The sequence below is a fragment of the Microcaecilia unicolor genome, chromosome 10, assembly GCF_901765095.1.
Source record: "Microcaecilia unicolor chromosome 10, aMicUni1.1, whole genome shotgun sequence".
Classification (NCBI taxonomy): domain Eukaryota; kingdom Metazoa; phylum Chordata; class Amphibia; order Gymnophiona; family Siphonopidae; genus Microcaecilia; species Microcaecilia unicolor.
The window spans coordinates 189,638,287-189,658,345 of NC_044040.1; the positions used below are offsets into that span (position 1 = coordinate 189,638,287).

General features: G+C 45.2%; 1 protein-coding gene across 4 annotated transcripts; it reads left to right on the forward strand.

The window, feature by feature from the left end:
• Positions 1 to 502: 502 nt before the first annotated feature.
• Positions 503 to 18,307, forward strand: B3GALNT1 (beta-1,3-N-acetylgalactosaminyltransferase 1 (globoside blood group)). 4 transcript variants are annotated; one of them, XM_030216258.1, is made up of 4 exons: positions 503 to 572; positions 11,997 to 12,130; positions 12,869 to 13,051; positions 16,717 to 18,307. In XM_030216258.1, the coding sequence occupies exon 4, from the start codon at positions 16,818 to 16,820 to the stop codon at positions 17,781 to 17,783; it is 966 nt and encodes a 321-aa protein (XP_030072118.1). In that variant the 5' UTR covers positions 503 to 572; positions 11,997 to 12,130; positions 12,869 to 13,051; positions 16,717 to 16,817; the 3' UTR covers positions 17,784 to 18,307. The 4 variants fall into 4 exon arrangements, with proteins under 4 accessions (XP_030072118.1, XP_030072116.1, XP_030072117.1 ...); XM_030216256.1 differs by lacking the exon at positions 503 to 572 and adding an exon at positions 687 to 868; XM_030216257.1 differs by lacking the exon at positions 503 to 572 and adding an exon at positions 687 to 792.
• Positions 18,308 to 20,059: the final 1,752 nt, after the last annotated feature.

Genomic DNA, 20,059 nt, shown 5'->3' on the forward strand with positions numbered 1-20,059 from the left:
AAGGCTGTCAAATAAGTAATTTAAAAAAATCCTTTGTCCTCCACCTTTAAGGCACACTGTCTATCCAACTGAAATAGCTTCAGACTTGTTACAGATGGACCAACAATAAAGAACGACAACGTGGATGCAGCAGCTCATAGGTTTACTTGCTTTGTTTTCAGTGTACTAGAGATGACGGGTGCGCGGGGAGAGTAGAAACGGAAATTAACCAAATTGGCTTCCTTGCTTACAGTGGACTAGGTAGGATCACTTCCAGTCCCGTCTATTAAACCTCCTCGAATTATGATTATTAGCATTTGTATAGCGCTACCAGACGCACGCAGCGCTGAACACCGACTAACCTAATTGGCTTCAACGTTTTGACGTCACTTCGTCTCCTGTTGAGGCTGCTTGGACTACATAGAGAGACAACCGGAACACTGAACTCAGGCTTGGAACGCCTATTTGGTTGAATAGTGTATGCATATCACCCAAAACCCTGCAGCCGCAAAAAAAATTCGCACAACCGGCCTGAAAAAGTAGCCCAGTTTGGAAAGAAACCCCCGTAACTACAACGTTGTCTTCAGCCGATGGTAAAACTCGCCCCCTGCCTGCAGACTAACCAATCAGCGAGTTCTGGCTCTTGTTGGCCCCGCCCACGACCCTTTCTCCTTCCTCTCCAGTAGTAGGAGAAATAGGGGCGGCTGAGAGACTGCTGCTGTCTTATCTTCCTTGCATTGTGGGTTGCTCATAAATCGCTTTTAGAATTTGATTTTGGTGCCTTTCCGTTGCTAAAGTGTTTGGGGTTTCAAGGTATTTGAGCCGGATGTGGGAGAAAAACAAAATTGCTGGAATTTTATGTCATTGACAACACAAGTCTTCCTTGAAGGTATGGGGTATGGGGTTTGGGGCAGGGGTGGGTGCTGCTGGATAGCCTATCTACGCTACCATCCTTCTCTCTCGCTCTGCAGTCGGAGAGAATGCTCCATGAGTAGCAGCTGTGGAAGGAAGAGGCTCAGTGGTCTGCATTGTGCCTGTACTTGCTGGTGGGGCTGGAAGTATGGGATATGTACGGGTGGGTGCAGAGCCACAGTTGTTGCAGTTGGATTATTTACAGGGATGCCAAGAGTGGCCCATCACAGAGTGAGATTCACCATCAGAGTGAGTGAGATTGAAGCCTAATGAGTGAGGTTTTCTAGTGGTGTATCTGGGTCATAAATATGGAAAGATGGACAGATTTTGCTTTCTAAATGCAGTAGAGGCTCTAGGGCAATAGTTTAGTAAGTAGACCCTGGCACAGAGGATAACCGCCTTGCATCTCCTCTCTGCATCTCTCTTCACTGTGCCCCCCCCCCCCCCCCCCAATGGTGCAGCATTGCTCATTCTCTTACTTTCCTCCTTGTCTCCAACATCTCTTGTCCAATGCTCCTGTCCTACCTTCATGTTTGTGTTTAGCACTAGAGGGCACTGGCAGAGTTAGTGCTTCACACACGCTGCCTGCAGCTGGCCTCAAAGAAGCCTTCCGAAGTAGTGCCTGAATCCCCATCTAGAAGGGAGGGCAGTGACAGAACAGATAGAGACTGAATCCTCTGAACAAGAGAGATATGGGGTCGCAACAGGAGCCTTAGGTTCTGATCCTCTCCTGACCAATGAAATCAGCACCAGGAACACAGTTTTCAGAATAAGGGCCCCCAGTGCTCAAAGCTTACTGTGCTTGCAACGTTTGATTTATACTGGTTGTAGCCAGTCTAGCACGTACGCTATTCAGCATTTAATGCACAAAAGGGGTTCTGCGTCGCTTTTACCATTCGCGGTAACAGCTACTGATAATCCTTTGCAAATATATTACAAAAAACCCATTAGTATTAAAATGAGCATTCCATGCATTGCACAGAAAGGCGCACCTACATTTAATGTTCAAAAATTTCTGGCAGGTCTGGAGCAGATGCAGCAAAGAAGAAAGGGAGAGGTAGAGGGGCAAGAGAGGGAGAAATGTTAGACATAGGGTTGGAGGGGACATAGGATTGGAAGGGAGGAAGAGATGGTGCATAGGGAGAGAGGGAGAAATATTGGTTATGATGGTGGAGTGGAGGAAGGGAAAGATGTTGGACCTGGGGCACAAGGGAGGGAGGGATATTGGGCAAGGGGGGATAAGAGGGAGGGAGAGATACACAGGAGGTGGAGAGGGGAGAGAAAGGGAGATGTTGGATCCAGGAGCAGAAGGAAGTGATACAGAGATGCCAGACAATTGGAGTGAGGGAAGAGAAGGAGAAATGGACCATGGGGGAGAGGACAGAAGGGAAAAGAGAAGGGACAGGGAGATGAGAAAGAGGGAGCAGATGTTGGGCTAGAAGGGTGGAAGGGAACTGGGACTTGACACACCGCCTTTCTGAGGTTTTTGCAACTACATTCAAAGCGGTTTACATATATTCAGGTACTTATTTTGTACCAGGGGAAATGGAGGGTTAAATGACTTGCCCAGAGTCACAAGGAGCTGCAGTGGGAATCGAACTCAGTCCCCCCAGGATCAAAGTCCACTGCACTAACCACTAGGCTACTCCTATACTCATTCCACCAATAAGAGCCAACCTCATCAGTGATGTCACAATGGCATGATTGCCTGATACTTGGCTCACTTCTGATATTGTGATGTCATAAGGGAAAGGGGAAATGGGACTTGATATACCGCCTTTCTGAGGTTTTTGCAACTACATTCAAAGCAGTTTATATATATTCAGGTACTTATTTTGTACCAGGGGAAATGGAGGGTTAAGTGACTTGCCCAGAGTCACAAGGAGCTGCAGTGGGAATCGAACTCAGTCCCCCCAGGATCAAAGTCCACTGCACTAACCACTAGGCTACTCCTCCACAGATGCTGGGAATGGTGGAACCATGTGAGAGAGACCAGGAGGGGGAGGGAGAGTGAGAGTGTGGCAAGGAAATGAATGAGAGAGAGTGTTTACAGAGGGTAGAAATATGGTAATGGGAATGAAGGGCTGAGGAAGGAATGAGATGGGGGAATGGGACAGCTAATAGGTGAAAGAAGAAGATGGAAATTTGATAGGTAGCTGAAAAGTAAAACGGAGGAGAAGGGTGAGAAAGAGGATGACATTTGAGTTGACAGGCAGAAAAAAAAAGAGGAAAGAGCTAAGAAGGAATCCTATATAATAATTTGCACCTCCGTCTGGCTGCCTGGGTTCGTAACACAGTTCCCATTGGTCCGCCCTGGGGATGACGTCACAGGGTGGACCAATGAGGAGTGAGAGGGAAGGGAACCCAGCAGCAGCCACCGGAGGTGAGTAAATGCCCCCCCCCCCCCCGAGTTCCATGACCCCCTCCCTCCCTCCTTCCACTCCCGTCCGTCCGAGTTCCACGGGCCCACTTCAGTGCGACGACCCCACTCCAGTCCGAGTTCCACGCCCCCCCCCTCCTCCGATTTCCGCCTCCCAGCGCCTCCCTCCCTCTGTCTCTGTGGCCTCCAAGTGCAAGGAGGACGTGTGTGGGTGCCCTAGTCCTTCGTAAGTGTCAGCTGTTGTTTAAAACGTTTCACCTCCCGCTCCGTCGACAACAGTGAAGTCCAGCACGCACGGACGCCGCTTCAGACTACCTTTGCTTTCGCTTCTGTTTCAGCTGTTCCTCTGGTCTCGCCTTCATTTCCTGAGACGAGAGAGGAGGGGAGGGGGGTCCTGAGACGAGAGGGAGGGACTCGGAGGAGGGAGGAGGCATTTGCAATCCTCCCTGAAGAGGATATGGAGGGGAAAACCTGTGAGTTTCAGGGAGATCAGGATCTGCCCATGCGAATCAAGGCAAAATCAACAAGGCATCTCCTTCCAAAAGTGCTGGATTCTGGGAAAGCATTAACTCCTTGGAGGCTCTGGATAAGCTGAAAGGAACCATGAAATAAATGGAGTACTGCCATAGCCCCTGCTCCGTCGCTCCCAGCTCCAGGAGGAACTGCCAAATTAGTATGACTGCCTGCTGCTTACCTCCAAGCTACAGGGAAACATCATGAAGGCATTGGTTAACAATCTAGATTATAGGATGTAGCCATGCTCGATCCCCTCTAGATCCAGGGCAATGCAGGCTCACTTATGGAGGAAGAGAGACAACCTTCCCCCTACTCAAGCCACTGAGGGGCTCCGTGTACCCTCATCTGGGCCCCCCAGGAACCTTAGTGAGCTCTGAAACCCCTGTCCATTTGGGGCTTCAAAAAGAATACAGCTGAGGCCACTTTCTGTCATGAAATCCCCACCCCGCCCTTAGAATGACACCTGGAAGTGCTTGGGCAGCCAGAGAGGCTGAGCCTGTCCTGTATCTTTAAGGGTAAGGGTAATGGGATTTGATATACTGCCTTTTTGTGGTACAATCAAAGCAGTATACATTTATTATATGTTGGTACTTTCTCTGTCCATAGTGGACTCACAATCTACATGCTGTACCTGAGGCAAAGGAGGTTAAGTGATTTGCACAGAGTCACAAGGAGGTGCAATGGGAATCAAACCCAGTTCCCCAGGTTCTCAGCCCACTGCACTAATAGCTACTCCTCTACTTATCCAACTTCTCCAAATCCTCATCAAAGAGCAGCCAGCCGGATGTGATAACAGCGGTTAGTGTATCTGGGTTTAAAAAAAAGTTTGGACAAATTCCTGGAGGAAAATCTATAGTCTGCTATTGAGACAGACATGGGAAGCAACGGCTTGCCCTGGGATTTATAGTATGGAATGTTGCCATGGTTTGGGTTTCTGCCAAGTACTTGTGACCTGGCTTGGCCACTGTTACTGTTTGGAAAGCAGGATAATGGGCTAGATGGACCATTAGTCTGACCTAGTATGGCTACCCTTATGTTCTTATGTAAGGGCAAATGGCTAAGGAGGTACTCAGAGGCCATATCCACCTCCCAGTGCAAAGCCAGAGGCACCTCTAGCCCACCACTCATGGAGTGGGAGGAAGGTGCACAAGCCATATACAGGACATCAGAAAAGAAGGTGGCCCCCACCCCCAAGGGGAGAAGCTTCAGAAGATTTGGGCATCTGCCAAAACCAATTCTGTAACCTCCATAACAGAAGCCTGGACACTAGCTGTAATCTGTGTAAAAGCAGAACTTGAACTACTATTCCACTGTGCTTTTCTGAAGGTTTTTTGGTTTCTTTGTCACAGCCGTGACCAAAGCATCCACCTTGGGGTCAAAAGTATACAACTGGTCCAAAACCCTGGACCCTCTGGGACCCCATTCTGGGGACTTCAACTCCTCTAGCATCCCTTGGGAAGAGCTTTGTAAAGTGAAAGATAATTTGGGGGCCCTGCCAGAACCTCCAAAATGGGGTCGCCCTCGGATGTGTTAGACCCCTGGGCACTGGAGCAACTGAGGGCTTCCAACATCGAATCAATCGGGCAGGATGCTCTTCCTGTTGAAAAAGCAAACAATGGGGAGAACAGTTCTCCTCTGCCAGAAGAGGAGAACAGACCCAGAACCATAACCCTCCCACAACTCCAGAAGTGGTCTCCCCCCGCCCCCCCCCCCCCCCCCAGCAACCTCCATGAGGACTGGGGCCACCTTGAGGCTCCCAGAGAGGGGCCCCTCTTAGGTCCAGGAAGCCTCTGGAAGTAAAATGAAACCAGCCTCGGCGACTAAAGCAGGTTTAAACAGCTCAAAAAAAGATGCCTAGGGCCCTCTCCCTTGAGAATAGACCCAGGAGTGACCCCACAAACCCCAATGAGGCTGTGAAGACTCTTTGCTGCAGTATGTGAAACACTGCACTCAAAATGGCTGCTATCCCTGCCGAAAACCAAATGGGAAGTGGCCCAACTGACTCCGAAGAAGGAGTCTCCAGAGACACTTGAGTGCTTCCCCAGACCTCCCTCCACCCCACTTGAATTTTATCGGAGCCAGAAATGGTCTGTCACAGAAGGGGCAGAAGGAACTGGCAGCTGTATTGACTACCAGCTCTTGGAGTTAACAGAGCACTGGCTAGCAGGCATGCCCATCCACATGGCCATAGCACTGTGACCCGCTTGCCCGATTGGGCCAACTGTAGGCCTAGGACTCCGGCATTCCTGCTGACCCCCCTGCTTGCTCCTTTGGGTATGCTGTACATACTCTTTTTTTTTTTTTTTTTTTTTTTTAAAGCAGCTTAACTCCCTATGCAGGGGAAAGGACTAATTTGCCTGGAGCAGCAGGGGACCCCAGGGGAAGCACCAAGCAGGTGGAAGGGCAGTGGTGGGGGGTGGGGGCACTCACCCCCACACACCCACTCCATATGGTACCCAGTTGCCACTATCAAGCGATCCTTGGGGGCAGTGGAGCAACACTCTGCGCTTGACCAAGTCCAGTCCGAGGAGCCTGGAACCTGGGAGCCGGCCGTTAGGCTCCACCAAGCTGTGAGGAAAAGGCCTGGGACCAGGAGCAACAGTCTGAACAACCTTAGCCTTTGATGGAAGTAACTAAATGAGGGATCCAGTTTCTGGGAAAAAAAAAACTCACCATCTGACAAGTTACTCCCAAAGTTATCACTAGAAATCACACAAAATAAAACATGGAAAAGAAAATAAGATGATACCTTTTTTATTGGACATCACTTAATACATTTCTTGATTAGCTTTCGAAGGTTGCCCTTCTTCCTCAGATCGGAAATAAGCAAATGTGCTAGCTGACAGTGTATATAAGTGAAAACATTCAAGCATTACTATGACAGTAAAATAGATACCATTGGAGATTCTACATGGAATGTTGCTACTATTGGAGATTCTACATGGAATGTTGCTATTCCACTAGCAACATTCCATGTAGAAGGCTGCACAGGCTTCTGTTTCTGTGAGTCTGACGTCCTGCACGTATGTGCAGGACGTCAGACTCACAGAAGCAGAAGCCTGCGTGGCCACATTGATGATCTGCAAGGGCCAGGCACAGGCAGCTCCTTGTGACTCTGGGCAAGTCACTTAACCCTCCATTGCCCCATGTAAGCTGCATTGAGCCTGCCATGAGTGGGAAAGCGCAGGGTACAAATGTAACAAAAATAAAATAGATACTATTGGAGATTCTACATGGAATGTTGCTACTATTGGAGATTCTACATGGAATGTTGCTATTCCACTAGCAATATTCCATGTAGAAGGCTGCGCAGGCTTCTGTTTCTGTGAGTCTGACGTCCTGCATGTACGTGCAGGACGTCATACTCACAGAAGCAGAAGCCTGCGCGGCCACATTGGTGATCTGCAAGGGCCGACTTCTACATGGAATGTTGCTAGTGGAATAGCAACATTCCATGTAGAATCTATAGAAATCAAACAAAATAAAACATGGAAAAGAAAATAAGATGATACCTTTTTTATTGGACATAACTTAATACATTTCTTGATTAGTTTTCGAAGGTTGCCCTTCTTCGTCAGATCGGAAATAAGCAAATGTGTTTAAGAGTGGACTAACACGGTTACCACACCTCTCTACTCCCAAAGTTATGACCTAAGGGGCAGGACACACCCTTTTGGCGTTCCCATTTGGTGCTGCGTGCCTCATTCTTGGGGCGCTTTTCAGCTTAAGCAAGCAGAAAATGGTAACACAGAGTGGGTGGGGCCAAGCCGCATCGCTGGAGACACTGCCGTTCACAGTGAAAGATGGTAAGACAATATCACTGCTGAAATACGATATTACCAACAGCCAGGATGAAAAGCACAGTTCACAGGGATAGTAGACAGCAAAAAGCCTTCCTCTTGAACAGGCACAGGCAGGATGTGATGACACAGAGTGGACGGGGCCAAGCTGCACTGCCCGGAGATAGTGTTGTGCATTGTGAAAGTTGGTAATCTAATTGCACTGTTTTGTTGAGATGCCTGAAGCCATCAACTCCTGGGAACCAGTTTCTTAGTGCAAAGCATCACAAAGCTTTGAAACACACAGAGGAAAAAAGAAAAAGGTAGGTGGAATGGAGACGCCAGAGTCTGCCTCATTCAAGACTATTTGAGGAGTTCTGATCAAAAAAGAACCTAGTCTGGAATTAAAAAACTTAAAATACCACATCCTCTCGGGCAGGCAGGTGCTCTGTTCATTCCACCAGGCTACACGTAGCTGTGCCAGTTACAGCAGGTACAGAAAACTGAAGCTAGCTACAAAATCTTCCTACAAGCCAGTAAAGCTTCGTGGTTAGCGGCTGTAGCTGAGAGCCAGCGTGCTCTTGGTCCCATCTCCTTTATTGTAGTGGTGACAAATGTACCATGTGAATCTGTAACTTGGTAGGAGATTTTGTACAAGTAAGGCTGAACCTTGTTTAAACTTCTGTCAAAACCATTTTCCAATTCCGTGCAAATCTATTGTCAAATACGGATCCTTGAAATACATTTTTCAAACATCCAGTCACCTTTATTAATAGTAAGAAGAAGCTTCGAGTGTAGGTCTAAGCTCTTTTGAGCAGGGACTGTCTTGTCTTTTCTTCGTGTTCAGTTGTAATGCGCTGCGTACGACTGGTAGCGCTATAGAAATGATTTGTAGTATTGGTTAAGATTTGTGTGTGTTGTAAATCTAAATGCTCCTGGTACATAGAGCTTTTTTGATTTTTGTTTGTTGTATTGCTTACTTACCCCCCCCCCCCCCCCCCCCCCACGTTTTAATATGCTCTGTTAGCAGCTACTGCATGACAGTGCTGACACAGCACATTCAAAGTGAATGGGCTTTGTCGGCATTAGCGCACAGCATCTGCTAGCGCGGCTTTTTCCTGTTTTGGTCTCCCTGCTAGTGTGGGCTTGATAGATGCTATTGAGGGGAGATACGATAGAGTTCTATAAAATAATGAGTGGACTGTAACAGGTAGACGTGAATTGTTTGTTTACTCTTTCCAAAAATACTAGGACTAGGGGGCATGCAATGAAGCTATAAAGTAGTAAATTTAAAACAAATCGGAGAAAATATTTATTCACTCAACGTGTAATTACTCTGGAATTCGTTGCCAGAGAATTTGGTAAAGGCGGTTAGCTTAGAGGGGTTTAAAAAAGGTCTGGACGGCTTCCTAAAGGAAAAGTCCATAGACGATTATTAAAATGACTTGGGGAAACTCCAGTGCTTATTTATGGGATAAGCAGCATAAAATGTATTGAACTTTTTTGGGATCTTGCCAGGTATTTGTGACCTAGATTGTCCACTGTTGGAAACAGAACGCTGGGCTTGATGGACCTTTAGTCTGTCCCAGTGTGGCAATACTTATGTACTTATATGTAATTTCCTTTATAATAATTTGTATCCTTAGCATTTTTCTGTACAAGCATATACTGTAATATATTAATTGCATTTAAAAAAAACATTGGCTACCTCTGACTGCGTTGACATCTGTGACAAGTATTCATGCCTGTTCGTCACTTCTGCAACGTTGATGTTTTCACCAAGTTTCTCCCCTGCCTTTTGTTGCCATATCGGTCAAGTTCACATTGACCTTGGGTGGTGGGGGTCATCATCTGAGAAAGGACAACAATTTTATTTTATAAAACTCCAGGGATATCTGTCCTAGTCCATCACTTCTTTGAAAAGAAAGGAAAATGAATATTAAATTCAGACAATTTTGACAAATGTTGAAGACATGTTGCATGAAAAAGACTCCTCATCTAACTGAAGAATTCCTTTAAGACCTCTTGGTTGGTAGGAGGGGATGTTGCTAGTCCAGGGGTTCTCAACCCAGTCCTCAGGACATACAAACCCAATAGGTTTTTGGATACCTACAATGAATATGCATGAGATAAATTTCCATGCACTGACTTCATTCTATGCAAATCTATCTCATGCATATTCATTGTGGATATCCTGAAAGCCTGACTGGCTGGGTGTTCTCAAGGATCAGGTTGGGAATCCCTGGGATAGATATATCATCTAGGGTAAGGAATTGATAGAGGGGTACAAGAAAACTGTATATTCAATTATGATTTATTTTCTTTATCTAACTTTAAATCAATGGCATAAACTCTTATAGACACTATGGATCAATTAGACTTTCATACCTCACGTGTCTAACTCTTTAAGATATAAACCATTCAAGGGCAAACAATTCTTCTCATCTCAAAAGTATTTCACGAGTATTCATTTGACCTCAGTGATGTTCATTGCCATCTAAAAACTTTTTTAATGGCAATGTTCGCAACATCCATCATCTTCATAGGTCAGCTTTTTTTATATATATATTTAAAGCTTTCATATATCTTATTTTACAGACTTTTAAAGTTTTCACTTATCTTATTCTCCGTTTAACATCGGACCCAGGGGTTACAGTTGTCCGACATATGTTTCGCTCTAGTCTGAGGTGCCTCAAAGACAGTCCCCTATAAAACAAATACTTTGATTAATAAATACAATCATTGCTCATCTTATTTACAGACACCAAGCAATGAAATCTCACCCCAAGCAGTTCTAGCAGCGCCAGCTTTGTCCAAACTTTCATACAAAGATGGCGACCGCGTTCTTCTTCCAGATCTCAAATATCCTCTATCTCATGACGTCAAAGGCCCCTCCCCTGAGATCTAATTGGATCTAAGCTAGATCAATGACGACCATTCTAATTCTGCATTAAGACCCCTAGGGGGGAAAAATATACCACTGTTCTCTATAGTTAAGCAATTTCTTCAATGAACCACCCTCCCTCCTCAACTCAATTTGTTCGATAATCCTCCATTTGATAACATCATTATTAGGACCCTTCTGTAGCCAATGCTCAACTAAAGGAGCCTGACTATTTTGAGTTCTTATACGGGACTTATGTTCTGTGAGGCGCGTCTTATTTTCTTTATATACATACTAGTATAAAAGGCTCATTTCGGTAGGCAATGAAACGGGCGCTAGCAAGGTAATCCCCCCCCCCCCGCAGCTTCCTTCCTGCCCCCCCTGCAGCCACCCATCTGGTCTCAGGACCCCCTCCCCACCAACCCTCCTCTGCCCCTGCAGCCACGCATGTGCAGCGGCCCTCCTCGCTCCCCTGCTCCCCCTGCAGCCACCCATGTCTAGCGACTCTCCTCTCTCCCTGCCCCCCCCGCAGCCACCCATGTCCAACGACCCTCCTCTCCCACAGCAGCTACCCATGTCCAGCGACCCTCCTCTCCCCTGGACCTCTGCAGCCACCCATGTCCAGTGACCCTCCTCTCCCCCTGCCCTCCCCTGCAGCCACCCATCTGGTCTCAGGACCCCCTACCCCCCCCCCCCCCGGGCACATCAACCCCCTTGCCACCCATAGCCGCCGTTACTAATGCTATCCGGCCACTGCTGCATCTCCTGTTGAGCAGCAGCGGCCGGTACAAAAAGAAAAAAGCCAAAAAAAGATTTTAAACCTGAAACACGGCTCTGTAGACAGCCATCTGGCATTGGCTGTCATCTCTGCAGCCACTCCTCCTCTCCCCTCTGACGTCGCTGCGCTCCTCCGGGGTCTTCCTGCAGGGGCAGTGACATGGAGGGGAGAGGAGGAGCGGCTGCAGTGACGACAGCCAATGCCAGATGGCTGTCTACGGAGCCGCGTTTCAGGTTAAAAATCTTTTTTTTTTTTTTGGCTTTTTTCTTTTTGTACCTGCCGCTGCTGCTCCACAGGAGAAGCAGCAGTGGCCGGACAGCGTTAGTATTGGCGGCTGCGGGTGGCGAGGGAGTTGATGTGCCCGAGGGGGGTTAGGGGCTTTGGTGATGCGCCGGGGGGAGGGTCTTGGGTGATGTGTCGAGGGGGGGGTAGGGGCTTGGGTGCTGCGCCGGGGCGGAGGGGCTTGGGTGTTGCGCCGAGGGGGGGGCACTGACAGCTGTTTCCCTACTCCTCCCCTTGCCTTGGAATCAGCTGTCAGTGACATCACTGACATCGGTGCATTCTAAACTGCCTAGCCGACCACCTCCGAAGGAGCCACAGTACCAGGCACATTAGAACGTTGGAGGTGAGAATTATTATATAAGATAGTAATATGTATTGAATAAGGCCATTTTTAAAGTGTTTTCTGGTAAAGAATATTTATGATGGTGATAGTGAATTCTCCAGCTAGAAAATAATTGATCTGTTGATTTGTTTTTCTTCATGTAGAACTGAAGCTACATTATTAAGATGTCCAGTTGAAGTTGTGGTAACTGACATTTAGAGAACAGATGATGTCCTAAGACGCTTTCTCAAGATCAGCCGTTGAAGAAGAGCCGTATCATTTTAAGAGCTTTCCTCATGTATGCATTTTCCTGCATGTTTCGTTTTCAGACTTCCTTATTGCACCACATCACGAGTAGATTTACAAAGGAGCTGTGAGAAGATCAAAATCAGAAACATTTCACATTTTTTTTTAAGCAATCTTTCCTTTTCCATTTATTTCAGTCTTTCAGGTATTAGTTTCCTCTTGATTCTCTTCCAGATTTTAATATCTTGGTGTTTTTGTTTTTTCTCATCTTAAATCAGGTATATACACACATAACAGCAGTATTTATTCATTTAAAACATTTATACCCCACCAAGATCCTAAGCAGCTTACTAAGGGCCCTGTTTACTAAGCTGCGTTATAGGTGCGTTAGCGTTTTTAATGGGCATTAACCATGTACACGTGTTAACAGTGTATGCGCCTACAATATCCTTATAGGTGCCTATGTAGCGCCTGCGCTAATTGTAGGCGCGTTAAAAATGCTAACGCGCCTTAGTAAACAGGGCCCTAAATCAACATACGTAATTAAAGCAAAAATCTTACAACACAAATCTTACAACAGATTCGAAAGACTTTCTGAAAAACATGTCTCATATCCATTCCTAATAACAGCCACCCATCTGCCTCAGCCACCCTCGGTTTCAAAAACTTGCTCCGTAACATTATTCAGTTTCTTTAAGGATCAAGTTGCCAGTTTCTTGATCCTGTGCTTTCTTAATTTGACCTTTATTTTTGAGTCTTGTCTTTTTTTTTTCTCTTTTTTGTCTTATAGATACGTTTATACTTTGGAACAACAGATGTTCACCTTTTAATATAACCACATGTTTTGTAAATATCGCAGTGTCTGAATGCACTCAGGCTTGCATTTATGTCTTTAATGTGCTTATGTGGTGCCCCTCTGAGCTTCCAAGGAGAATCAGCAAAGCAGCATCTCAGTTTACCAATACTCCTGAGGGTAAGTGTGGTTAAATGTTGCCATCCCACCCCCCCACCCCCCTAGAATTGAAAAATAAATTGGAGCCAAAAGAAGTTTAAAACAAAACAATAAAACACATAAAATAACAAACATAAACAATTGATATTTCAAAAAAACTAATCATAACAGCTGAGAAAGCCATGATACAAAACATACTCACAATGGACTATAGCCATAAGCGAACAGACTGGGCTATATATAATCAATAGTAATAAATAATTGTTGACACATAAACCAAAACAGTATATTCGAACAATGAAAGTTTAATAGTATATGTAGATAAATAGGTCTTATTGTGGACTGATAAAATAAATGTCAAAACAACTCTATTGGCCTTATTTTCGAAAGTGATGGGCGCCCATATTTCGACCCAAATCGGGAGATGGGCGCCCATCTCGCAAAGGCGCCCAAATCTGTATAATCGAAAGCTAATTTTGGGCGTCTTCAACTGCACTCCGTCGTGGGAACGAACAAAGTTGAAGGAGCCTGTCGGAGGCGTGGTGAAGGCGGGACTGGGGCGTGTTTATCGTGTTCAAAAGGCAGGAAACCAGCAAAAGCAGAAACAGGTCCAGACAAAGTCTCTCAGGCAGAAGTGCACGAGCACCCACATACCAGGGCCTAAGACGCAATGCAAAGGCAACTGCAGAGAGATTCCAAAAGGCTAATAAGCCCAGCAGCACCTGGAACTCAGCTGCAGCAATCACCAGGCAACTACGGGTGCTGTGCAGGCTCAAACAACACAAGCAAACCTGACAGCCTGGAAGATCCGGACCGGACCGAGCAGAAATCTGGAACGAGTGATGGTCCATAGCAGCCACCCGTTCTGGCCACCAGAGGGCGAGGAAATCACAGACGTAACAACTGGACCCCCTCACATGCCAGGACACCAACTGAGCACCCTAGGGGGCACTTTTACAAATTAAAAAAAAATGTTAAATAGCTCACAGGTGCATAGCACCCTTCCCTTGTGTGCTGAGCCCCCCAAATCCCCCCCAAAACCCACTGCCCACAAGTCTACACCATTACCATAGCCCTAAGGGGTGCAGGGGGACACCTACATGTGGGTACAGTGGGTTTTGGGGGGGGGGGGTTGGAGGGCTCAACATTAACCAGCACAAGTGGAACAGATGTGGGGGGGGGGGGGGGGGAATGGGCCTGGGTCCGCCTGCCTGATGTCCACTGCACCCACTAACAACTGCTCCAAGGGACCTGCATACTGCTGTCAGGGAGCTGGGTATGACATTTGAGGCCATACAGGCTGTCAAAAAAAGTTTTTAAAGTTCTTTTTTTGTGGTGGGAGGGGGTTAGTGACCACTGGGGGAGTCAGGGGAGGTCATCCCCGATTCCCTTCGGTGGTCATCTGGGCAGTTGGGGCACTTTTTGGGGACTTGTTCGTGACAAAAAAGGGTCCAAAAAAAGTGACCCAAATTCTCGCTTCTAGCGCCCTTTTTTTTCCATTATCAGCCGAGCGCACCCATCTCTCCTCGGCCGATAAACATGCCCCAGTCCCGCCTTCACCACGCCCCCGTCAAGTTTGTTCGTTCCCGCGACAGACTGCAGTTGGAGGCGCCCAAAATCGGCTTTCGATTATACCGATTTGGGTGCCCATGAGAGAAAGACGCCCATCTCCTGATTTGGGTCGAAATATGGGCGTCTTTCTCTTTCGAAAATAAGCTGGATGGGGAACTTGGAGTGAATAGATGAACGTGACTTAGGAAATGTGGGGGGAGGTGGTTTAAAAAGCATTTTTTTAATTTGTTCTGTCTGTCAACAGCTTCCTAAGGGGCCACTTTTATTAAGCCGCACTAGGTGCTAATGTGTACTTAACGCAGCTTAAAATGGAGTACCACGGGACAATGTCAGGTGTCCTGCAGTAACTTCCAAATACATTGAGTGCTAAAAATGTTTTTGAGGGGGCATGTCATGGACGGAGATTAGGCGTTTCTGAGCTAACCAGTTAGCAGCTACATTATTGTGTGGTAACTGGTTAGCGCACTGATACCGCGTGAGCCCTTAACCCCTACAAAATGGGTTGTGGTAAATGCACACACAGTCATTTTTCAAAGTGCCCACTCTAATGGCAACATTAGCGCGTGACCTTTAATACGAAAAAAAAATAGAAAGAAGTCATTTTTATGGTTGTGGTAAAAATAGCTTTAGCACGTGGGAAAGACCCATGTAAGGCTTGCTAAGGCCGCTTTTTACAGCAGCTTAGTAAAATGATCCCTAGTCATTTTTCCCTATTTGTCTTTCTGCTTGAGTTGCTATGGGCCAAGGAACTCGAAGGGAAGCTGTTGTAACGGAGTGGTGGTTAACATTCTGAAGGTCTTTTACTAAGGCGCGCTCACGTTTTTGGCAAGCGCTAAAATTGTGGGCGCGCTAAACGTTAGAGACGCCAATGCATTCCTATGGGCGTCTCTAACGTTTAGCGTGCCCACAATTTTAGCGCGTGCTAAAAACGTGAGTGCGCCTCAGTAAAAGATGCCCTTTGTGACTCTAAAAGTTTGCAGATGTTTTTGGAGGCTCAGTTCTTTGAAAATACTGACCTGGTTTTCAAACTCCTCCATAATGTTCACATTTTTCCTGCCTTCCATATTTGTGAATATCTTTTTTTTTCCCCCTTGGGGGGGGGGGGGGGGGGGGTTGACATCATGCCTACAAGTGGAAATCATTATATAAAAGAATTAAATGTCCAAAATTCCTTTATGTTAGAAAGCATACAAATATTTTCCTCTCAGTAACTGCCATGATACTATAAATTCATATCTGTTTTCTCATTTTGATAACAGAAGAGGGATGAAATGGGAAAATGTGAGTCTCCAGTAGATAACTAAACAAATAAGATTTAATATACCTTGGTAATATATAGCCGTTTCATGTTATGCTGTGATAAGAAGTCATTTCTTTATATTATTACTTCTGACTGCAAGATTATAAGGGCATAGTTATCAGTGTGGTCAGACATTAAGACATATTTTACCACAGGTCCCACTTTTGGCAGTGAGACCTATAATATGTTTTAATGGTAACTCATTTTGATAACTACATCCCTAAGAGGGGCATAATCGAAAGGGGTGCCCAAGTTTTCCTGAGGACATCCTCGCAGGACGTCCCAGCGAAGGGGCGGGGAAACCTGTATTATCGAAACAAGATGGGCGTCCATCTTTCGTTCCGATAATACGGTCGGGGACGCCCAAATTGCGAAATTTAGGTCCACCTTAGAGATGGTCATCCCCGATTTTCACCGATAATGGAAACCAAGGACGCCCATCTCAGAAACAACCAAATCCAAGCTATTTGGTTGTGGGAGGAGCCAGCATTTGTAGTGCACTGGTCCCCCTCACATGCCAGGACACCAACCAGGCACCCTAGGGGGCACTGCAGTGGACTTCACAAATTGCTCCCAGGTGCATAGCTCTCTCTTACCTTGGGTGCTGATTATGCCGATGTGGGCGACCCTGGGAGAAGGACGCCCATCTCCCGATCTGTGTCGAAAGATGGGCGCCCTTCTCTTTCGAAAATAAGCCTGTAAGTCTTCTTTACTGTGAATTCAAATTTTAGTATATTATTTCTCTGCCAAAAAGGACCAAATGTAAAAGGCGTGTTTTATATTTAAATCTTATGTCATTTTACATCTTTTTTAGAGACAAACAAAGAATAATTGCCTTGTGAACAAAACTGGAAAAGCAGTCAAAGCTTCTACTGACTTGTACACTTCTACCGAGTAGAGCTCTTTGTAGAATCCATGGCACTTAAGTATTTGCAGTTATCTGTTCTAGTCCTTGCCGGGTTGTCCATTACAACTGTGATATGGTTCTCGGTGCTGCCCTTACCTGTTGTAATTGAGTCTGCAAATTGGATGTATTTCTATGAGTTTGAACCAGTTTACAGGAAAAATTTCACCTTTACTTTACGTGAGCGTGTGAAATGTCAAGACAGAAATCCTTTTCTGGTTATTTTGGTAACTTCAAGGCCTAGTGATATGAAAGCAAGACAGGCCATCAGGTCAACATGGGGTTCAAAACAAACTTGGTGGGGGCAAGAAGTTGTAACCCTGTTCTTAGTAGGCCGTGAAATTGAAGCAGTAGACAGAATAACTCCATTAACTGTAGAAGATGAAAGCCATTCATTTGGCGATATAATACGTCAAGATTTTCTCGACACTTATGACAACCTAACCTTGAAAACAATAATGGCATTCCAGTGGGTATCAGAATTTTGCTCCAACACGAAGTATATTATGAAGGCTGATTCCGATGTTTTTGTCAATACTGGCAATCTAGTGAGATTTCTCTTAAATTTTAATTCAACAGAGAGCTTGTTTACTGGTTTCCCATTGATTGACAATAATTCTAATCGAGAGTTTTTTTTAAAGACCTACATTTCTTATCAAGAATATCCTTTCAGATTGTATCCACCATATTGTAGTGGTCTAGGATACGTACTATCTAATAAGCTGGCACTGAGGATCTATGAAACTATGAGCCACATTAAACCTATTAAATTTGAAGATGCTTATGTCGGGTTTTGCTTACAAAAGCTAAGAGTGAAAGTGCATGTTCCAGAAGATGCAGAACTTTTCTTTTTGTACAAAATTAATTTTAATATTTGTAAGTACAGACATTTGATTGCAGTACATGGATTGTCTTCCAATGAAATCATAAAGTTTTGGCAGGACCTGAAAAAAAATAATACGTTTGTCTGTAAGTGATGCTTTTTTTATTGTTCATCGAGCTTCGAGGCAGCTTCATTTATTGGTGTAATAGTCAAACCTAATAATGTTGTTCCATTTTAAGCCAGTCTGTTACATTATTTGCTCTTCCATGCACTGTTGGATACTAGTACTTGTTAGTATTTATTACAGTGCTATGATTTTGATCCTTTCCTTCCTTTGTAAATTTATGATGTAGATGAGTAGCCAGTGGTCAGAGGCAGCGCCTTGTGATGTTGGGCAGGTCACTTACCTTTTCATTGCCTTAGGTACAAAGTTAGACTGTAAGCTCTCTGGGGACAGGGAAATACGTTCTGGTACTGCATGAGCTAAATCCAAATGTACCAGCACTACACAAAGGCATATCTAAACTAGCTGTGTAAATTGCCTTTACCCCAGAAGAAACTAAGCCACCGCCTAAATGTGAGGCTCCTCTGGCTTATGTTCAGAAGAATCTGCAATACAACAGAGAACTCGAACGCCCCACGGGAAAACACGAGTGCAGGTAAAAGTGGGATGTTTGACCACGGAAAAACAAATCCTGGAGACAGTGATCTTGGAAAGGCTTATTTATTTGTTAAAAAGACTCGACACAACTGTTGTGTTTCGGCCGTCAGGCCTGCATCAGGAGTCTTAGACACCTAAAAGAACAGCTGATCTGTGCAAAGGATGACCAACAATATAGTAGTCCGTAGGCAAAATGGTCTTTAAAAGACCTTTGATTAAACGCAGCTTGTGAACAAGTCTGGTATCGTAAGCAGCAGTTGGTCATCCTTTGCACAGATCAGCTGTTCTTTTAGGTGTCTAAGACTCCTGATGCAGGCCTGACGGCCAAACACAACAGTTGTGTCGAGTCTTTTTAACAAATAAATAAGCATTTCCAAGATCACTGTCTCCAGGATTTGTTTTTCCGTGGTCAAACATCCCACTTTTACCTGCACTCCTCTGGCTTATAGCATAATAAACTAAAGAATCTAAAAGAATCAGTCATCAGAAAGCCTTAGGGCTAGGTTTACTAATTGGCGCTATGGGCATGTTAGCGTTTTTAACTTGCGTAAATGGTGTATGCACGTTAAAGTCTAATGCGCCCATAGAAATGTATAGGTGCGTTAGCGTTTAACGCACCTTAAATTTACAGGTGCGTTAAAAACACTAACGCACCTTAGTAAACATACCCCTTAGTGTTTTTCTAAAGTTCAGTATTTACATAAAGGGGTTTACAAAGGCTTTAAAGCTGTTTTTCAATGAAACCATTCCTTCAGCTAAGAATAGCTGTAAAGAAATATACCAGTTTGCTAAAATGACCTTAAGGGTCTAAGTATGTCCTCAGTTACCCTCAGGGACTTCAAAGACATAAATCTTTGCAAAAAAAATGGAAGGTATGCCATTGGCTTTTCCAGTTACAACCTTAGCCATTTCTCGTCTTCAGCTTTGCCCCTTAGAAGAATGTTCATGAAATCGCCTCAGATGAGAAAACCGATGATAGCTAAATTCAGCAAAAGCTCCTGTGAGCGTCGCTGCTATTGTCTATCTTATTAAGAACATAAGTCATGACCTGCTGTATTGAACGGGAGACGGAGAAACCACCTTTTTAATTAATACATTTCTCCATGTCCATAAAGTAAGCAGTCCTCTACCTTAGTTTAAAAAAAAAAATTTGCACTGGATTCTGCAGTGTGTGTAAACTATTGACCTATTTGGATTCTCTTTTGTTGCCAAATTCATTAAATAAACCCAGTTCACAGTTTACTGACGTTCTCAAAACCAATAAATTGTTTGACCCTGCACAGAGTTCTGCAGATGCAGAGTTTTCAGCATGGAATCAATATTGACTGCCATGCTGGAGAGCGTACTGGCTTTTTGGTCTTGCTTAGTCCATCCAATTCTTTCAGGGGCCCTTTTACTAAGGTATGCTGAAAAATGGCTTATGGTAGTGTAGTTGGGGGTTTTGGGTGTGCGCCGATCCATTTTTCAGCGTGCCTGTAAAAAAGGCCTTTTTTAAAAAATGTTTGCCGAAAATGGATGTGTGGCAAAATCAAAATTGCCGTGCATCCATTTTGGGTCTGCGACCTTACCACCAGCCATTGACCTAGCGGTAAAGTCTCATGCGGTAACCGTCGGTAATGACCTAAGCGCATCAAATGCCACTTGGCGCGTTCCCGAAAATAAAAATTATTTTTCAGCTGCATATTTCGGACACACGCCAAAAATGAAATTACCACAAGAACCATGAGGTAACCGGGCGGTAACTCCATTTTGGCGCGCGTTGGGTGCAC